Consider the following 6624-nt stretch of genomic DNA (forward strand, 5'->3'; position numbering starts at 1 on the left):
TTGCAGAATAAAAGAAGGTGACAGAGGAGGAGACAGGAGGGGGTGGCAAATGATGGCAGAGAAAGAAAAGAAGAGAAAGAGAAGGTAAAAGAAAAAGGTTGTGGAAGAACACAGCAGAAGTAGAGAAAGAGGAAGTGTTGGAGGAGGTGATGGAGGAGGCAATGGAAAACAGTGCTCTGAGGACCCTTTATGTTGCCCAGGAAATACAGGTATTTTACACCCCAAGAAAACCCCTTCCAGAACTTGGAACCACTAGGGCAAGTGTTCCATCATTAAGTGCTGTCCCTACTTCCATCTCTGCCTGAACTACCCAACAACACTGTGAGATAAACCCATCTTCTAACACACACCTTTATCAGATCAGACCCTCCCATCCTGCCCAAAAGGGGCCGAGATGCTCCCAGGAGAACTTTTATGCTCCAGAAAATGAAGGGATGCATTTGGGTAACTCTCCAAACTTATGCAGGGCTTAAGCAACTCTGCCTGTCCTTCTCTGGGTCAAGAGTGACACACTGGCAGACGGGTGACAGTCCAGAGAGATCTATGATAATCTTTGGTCTCTTACGGGCTACAGTAGCAGGGAACTGTCCAGCACCAAGTCATTCCTGAGGATGAGAGAGATCAGATCAGATGTCATAGCCCTCCATGAATTTTTCTTCCACAAATGTGTCCCTACTCCTTTTGAGGCCATGTAAATCTTTTGCAACCTTTCCCACAAAAACCTGTGGGAAGGACTTCACAGCTTCCCTAAAAGAGGAGGAAGTGTTCTGAACCAGCCCCAACCCCCAAGCTTTGCATGTTTCTCCCTGATTCTTGGAGAGAAACAGACAACAAACAAACCATCCTTCCCCTGGCTCCTCAGGCCACTGGCATGTGCTATGTCTTCTTTCTCTCTAGGACACTAAGAATCCATGTTTCTGGCATGGATAGAATTAGAAGAAAAGCATTAGAGGCCATAGGTGAAAGAGGAACACTTGAAGAAAGAATACAACAGGAGGCTGCAAGAGCAGGTTTGCTCAGATGTGGAGAGCTTTGGAGAATGTAGCAGCTGCTCCTACACACGAGAAACTTGAGAAGAGAGAAGCAATGGTGTCTTCATGACCAAGCTCTGCGAGATGTAAAAGGACTAACCTCAGAAGCTCCTCTGATTTCTGTTCACAGGAAGCTTTATCTCTGTCAGACCATGGTCTCACCAGGTTTCTCTTTCCCAGGATCTTTCATCAGCCTGGACAAAGAGATTTCCTTTATCTGAGTCTAGTGTTGACACAGCTGACTGAAATACTTGAAGTAGGAAGATAGAGTTCTAGAAATGCAAACTACCATTGCTTGTCCATTGATAACTTAGTACAGCAGCCCTGAATTCACCAATCCTCCTCCTTCCTGTGCCCCTGAAGCCACCAGCTTTCTGTGGCAGCATCACTGCATGAACCAAGAGATTCGTTTGCAGCAGCAGATGTACAGCCTTGAGTGTATTCTTTCAAAGACCCTATAAAGAACTTACAATATGGAATTTTTAGCAGTGTATCTGATTACAGCCCATCTTAATGCCAATGGCATGTTTTGGAAAAAGAAATTATAAATCCACAGGGAGATCAGATTATACATTCTTGTAGACTAGAAAGTGGATAGCTTTGATAATCTTTCCATAAATAGGGCTATTATGGACCTTTTGCTTTACCACAGAAAGCTTTTAATCCTTACTTCTTTCCCAAAATAAAACATGCTTCTAAGAAAGCTAGGCAGTGACACCAGTTTAAAGGTCAACAAAATCCATGCAGCCCCTTGGAGAAGTTGCTGGCCTTGGACATGTGCTTTAGCCTAAAGGAAAACTTCATCTGGACAGTGCCACTTTGGGTGTCAGTCCTCCAGGGCTCTCAAAACATGGATCCTGGAATGGAATAAAAAGAGTATTCCCTTTTAGTCTCTCCTGCTATTCAAGCATCTCAAAAAATACGGCTTCTGTTTAATGTCTCTTGAGAGTATCCCACGTATTTTAGGAGCTAACATGATGAAGTTGGCACCTGTCTGGAAATGAAAAGGATTTTTCATCAAATGCATTAAGCTTTAGCAAACTTTGCATCATGACAGAAATCCTCCACCTTCCCAAGAAGGATTTCAGAAAAACTTGCTACTTGTGTTCCCAGTATTATTTTTCATATACATCACATTCATAAACATCAGCATGACCCTGAAATTCTTCTGTGTCAAAAATGAGCCTCTGTAGAACACTCCAAAGATGAATAAAAAGCAGGCCTTGGTGCTTTGGCAGGTATTTTCTTAGAGATTTGGCCGGAGAAATTAGGAAAGGTAAGCATTCCCACATTTGAAGTATATAACCTGGGAAGGGGTGGACGACACAAAATAGTTTTTCATCATACTCCCTTTGGAAATTACTTGTGAGGAATTTTATTTAGGAAATCACTGTTTTCTATATGGCAAAACACACAGACACTATTCAAGGAAAGGGATAAACTTAACAAAGTTAACCAGTGGTTTGTTGGCTTTCCCCCATCTCCCCAAATAAATGCATTGTATCTTTCTGTCCACTACCTACAAAACTCAGCTTCTGGTGAAAATATGCATTTCTAAGAAAGACATCATCAGCACAGAGGAATCTCAAAGGGGTTTGAGACTTCTTCTCAACAGGTGCTGAGTTTAAGAATGAGGCAGACAAACAACTAGGCATCTGCCAAAGCCAAACTGTATTTTTAAATTGAAGGCTGCCCTCTGGAATAACTTAAAATAGCTCTCTGTCTTAAGAGAGGTTTATGATTAACAGATATATTATTTGTACTTTCTACTAGGGCCTGTTAATGCCCACGTTTGGATCTTCAAATTTTCCACTGTGTACTTTTTGTCTGGAGAAAACCTTGGACTAGAGATAAGGCCATATCCAAAAATGTATTTCTAGCAGCTCCTGCTTCCAGTCAACCTGTCTGGGCTTGAGGTTGAATCAAGACCATGAAGTGCCTGCTGTTTCTCGCCTTTGTTGGGGCGGCTGGTGAGTATATTTTTTACTTCTATTTCTGTAATGTAAAAGGAAGCTGATTTTCTTAGCAAAATGGCAAGGTAGCCTGTTGTAGGAAAGCCACACCTTGTTTCAACTTGTAGAAGTTTCAAGGCAGAGTCCTGCAACTTCTGTCTTCTGTTCGGAATTGCTTGTGTCAAAACATGGGGAATAAACACCTTCATAGGGGTTCCTGACCCAGCAACACAGGAACGTATCCACAGCTCAGGAAAAAGACTCCCTCTCTCTTAAGAAACACACAGATAACAGTTCTGGCCCAGGAAGCCCTAAAGCAGCTGTAAAATTTTAGACTCTAGGTGGGTGCTTGCTCCAAGGAAATGGCACCACGGACTTGTTTTGTACTTTTGTGTTCAGTCCACTCTTGACCATTTCTGCAGACAGGATCCTGGGGAAGACACACCTTTCCTCCGATCCATCAAGCAAATTTCTATGTTCTTCTGTTCACTCAGGGAGTAGCTGGACATGCTTTAGTTGTGGACTCGTGAGACACCAGACTAAGCCTGATCACCTTATTGGAGGGTGCAGCAAGTGAATGTCCATTGCACTTGCTCACCACTGCTACCCTGAGTTTTATAGAAGCGCAACCTCCAAGTGGGGTGCACAAGGTACCTTAGGCCAGGTGTTGACATGTGGCACTTCTTATCTCCCAGTTGCCTTCCCCACCATCGCTGAGGATGATGACGACAAGATCGTGGGTGGTTACACCTGTGCAGAGAACTCTGTTCCCTATCAGGTGTCCCTGAATTCCGGATATCACTTCTGTGGAGGTTCCCTCATCAGCAGCCAGTGGGTCCTGTCAGCTGCTCACTGCTACAAATAGTGAGTGGAAAAATTTACATTCTTCTCCAACTGACTTCTGTCTTCCAGCTCACTTCTAGCAGGAATTCAGAGTTATGAGATACAAATAGGGAAGTGGCTCTGTTCTGACCTGAGACAGCCAAGGGATGGGTGGCTCATTCAGGAAGGTGGGCTGAGGCACCCAAAAGGGTTTTTTCCTTCTGCAAATGTTTCTGTCAACGCAGAGCACTTTCTGAAATGACAATGGAATAATCGAGAAACAAGTTATGGGCTATGATTTCTTGTCCATTCCATGAATCCAGCTAAAGCAGGGTCACTGCAGAACAGGAAGAGGAATGAGGTCCGGCTGATGGCGGTTTGCCTTTTTCCAGAATGTTTCTATAAATCACTGCAATATATTCCACTGCCATCTATACATAACCCTACAGAAATCCACCACCCCTTGTGGGACTGGGTAAAGATCTCAGTGTGGATTCCCTCGGCTTATGCAGGACAAGAAAGAGAACCCACCCAAAAGAGCTACTGGGGCAGCGATGTTGAAGCAAGGGCATCAAGTGACAGAGAGGTTTCTCTTAAGCTGTACAAGGGTAGCAGAAAAGTACATGCCGTGCCTTCTCTTTTTTGCAGTCGCATCCAAGTGCAGCTTGGGAAAACTAACCTGGCCCTGACAGAATCAACACAGCAGTTTGTTAACTCGGCTAAAGTCATCCGCCACTCTGGCTACAGCGCCTATACCCTGAACAATGACATCATGCTCATCAAGCTTGCCACCCCAGCCCAGCTCAGCAAGGCTATCCAAACGGTTCCTCTGCCCACCAGCTGTGTGGCCGCCGGCACCACTTGCCTGATCTCCGGCTGGGGCAACACACTCAGCAGTGGCAGTGAGTACTCTGTGGGAATGTGCAGCCCCCTGGGAGCCTGCCAGACTCTCAAAGACCTCACCATTAATTCCAAACAGGGCAGGTGAAGCACAGAGAAGTGCTGTGCAACAGGGCTTTTGGAGTGATGGGTCAGGGAACGACAGTAACTGTTTGAATGCAGTGATGCAAGCCTTTGCAAGGTCCTTCCTCTCATTCTGTGTTATGAACACGGGATCACTGAAGCCACCCATGCACTGTTTACCAGCACATTCACAGAGCCATTAATTTTGTGGCCCGGTGCTCTCAGCTGTGCCATGCCAAGCACTAGGAACGTAACTATTGTCAACAGAGTTGTCAGTTCTCTGAGAACAAGGGCAATACCTCCTAGACACCTCCTCTCTCTTACACTGGTGGATAGTGACTGATATCTAATCCACTGATGACATCTAAACCTGCACCAGAGGAGAGGATTGTCGTCCTGAGACTTAGCCTGCTTCCACCGTATGTGCCACAAGAGTGGCTCCACACTTGCCAACTGATGATTTTCTAGGTACCAGAGAAATTATGGTGGCTGCAGTGTAGAATGGTGGGCCCATGGGTAGAGTCTGTTCCATCTAAACAGAAGGAATCCATGCTGTGGTTACTGTTCAGATGAAGAGGGACAACTGCTGGAATAGGATGTCCAGTGACTACTTGCCTGTTAAAAAAGAACTTCTCTGGGCCATGAAAGGAACTCAGCGATGTCATCAACCATCTCTCCTTGTTTTCTTGTAGGTAACTATCCAGATGAGCTGCAGTGCCTGCAGGCTCCGGTGCTCTCTGCCACTGACTGCCAGAACGCCTACCCTGGTCAGATTACAAGCAATATGATGTGTGTAGGATTCCTGGAGGGAGGAAAAGATTCCTGCCAGGTAAATCCTCTGCCTCTCCTGTCCCATTTGCTTCTCTCCTGCCTTTTCCCAGACAAAGAGGCCTTCATGTCACACAATCAGCTCTACTCCCTGCCCTGGCACATCTGAATTTTTGAATGACAGCAGAGGTTTAGGGCACACATATCCTAAGCATCTGACAAGGACGACATCCAGCAAAACCAGGCAGCTTCTTCATCCTTAGCTGTGGTGGCCTTGGAGCTCAAGTCAGGCATGCTTGTATCAGGGGGAGAGTGCTCATCAGAAATGTAGAACTACCTTCTACCTTTGCAGAATTTCTGTCTAGAGTAAGCCTGACAGAGGTTCCTTAAATGTCAGGGATTTCACGGATCTCTGGCTCATTGCTCAGGCTGATGCCATTGGCTGACTATCCATATCCTTTGTGTGCACAGGGAGATTCCGGCGGTCCCGTGGTCTGCAACGGAGAGCTCCAGGGCATTGTTTCCTGGGGCATTGGATGTGCCCAGAAAGGCTACCCTGGAGTTTACACCAAGGTTTGCAATTACGTCTCCTGGATCCAATCCACTATAGCCGCCAACTGAGACCCTCTCACTCAATGTGACCTGCTTTTTCTCGTCATCCTTTCCTCTCTTTTGGGTCTGGACAAACAAACACCATGAAAAATTAATAAAGACTTTCAGGCACCCCTACTTTGTGCACTGTTTCTCTGGGAACTTCCCTCCGCTGTGATAAGGGGGACAGAGGCAGTGAACGTCACTCTGGGCAAAGTAGTTAATAGTTGTAGTGCCTCTCAAGTGGTAGCATCTTGGAACACTTTGCAGACACATCTTTAAGCTTAGTCAGTTACTTGTAGGCATTTCTGGAGCAGAACATCTTTTCTGTCCTTTTGAAAAAGAAAAGGAAGAGCCCATAGTCCCACAGCTCTTGAAGTCATTCTGAAATTCATCCTCCAACTCTGCCTTTTTCCCTCCTTCCACTGAAAACCCAACGAGCTGCAGCATGGCATCCTTTCTTTGAGCCTGCTTATACCAGGGCAGGGAGGAATGGG

The 6624-nt window shown here is 45.7% G+C and overlaps 1 protein-coding gene across 2 annotated transcripts; it reads left to right on the forward strand.

Annotated features, from left to right (window-relative positions):
- Positions 1-2800: 2800 nt before the first annotated feature.
- On the forward strand, positions 2801-6265 carry LOC135409349 (trypsin I-P1-like). Of its 2 annotated transcripts, XM_064644740.1 has the most exons (5): positions 2801-3001; positions 3679-3847; positions 4454-4707; positions 5461-5597; positions 6008-6265. In XM_064644740.1, exons 1-5 carry the CDS (start codon positions 2962-2964, stop codon positions 6155-6157), a joined length of 750 nt encoding a protein of 249 aa, XP_064500810.1. In that variant the 5' UTR covers positions 2801-2961; the 3' UTR covers positions 6158-6265. The 2 variants fall into 2 exon arrangements, with proteins under 2 accessions (XP_064500810.1, XP_064500809.1); XM_064644739.1 differs by lacking the exon at positions 2801-3001 and having other exon boundaries at positions 3546-3847.
- The last annotated feature ends 359 nt before the right edge of the window (positions 6266-6624 follow it).

This window comes from Pseudopipra pipra, chromosome 2, assembly GCF_036250125.1.
Source record: "Pseudopipra pipra isolate bDixPip1 chromosome 2, bDixPip1.hap1, whole genome shotgun sequence".
Lineage (NCBI taxonomy): Eukaryota > Metazoa > Chordata > Aves > Passeriformes > Pipridae > Pseudopipra > Pseudopipra pipra.

Excerpts from the sequence above, each read along its gene's own strand:
- LOC135409349 (XM_064644739.1), top strand. The coding sequence starts at position 3,561 with ATGTCCATTGCACTTGCTCACCACTGCTACCCTGAGTTTTATAGAAGC. Across the intron at positions 3,848-4,453 it reads GCTGCTCACTGCTACAAATA|TCGCATCCAAGTGCAGCTTG; the intron begins GTGAGTGGAAAA and ends TCTTTTTTGCAG. Across the intron at positions 5,598-6,007 it reads GAGGAAAAGATTCCTGCCAG|GGAGATTCCGGCGGTCCCGT; the intron begins GTAAATCCTCTG and ends TTGTGTGCACAG.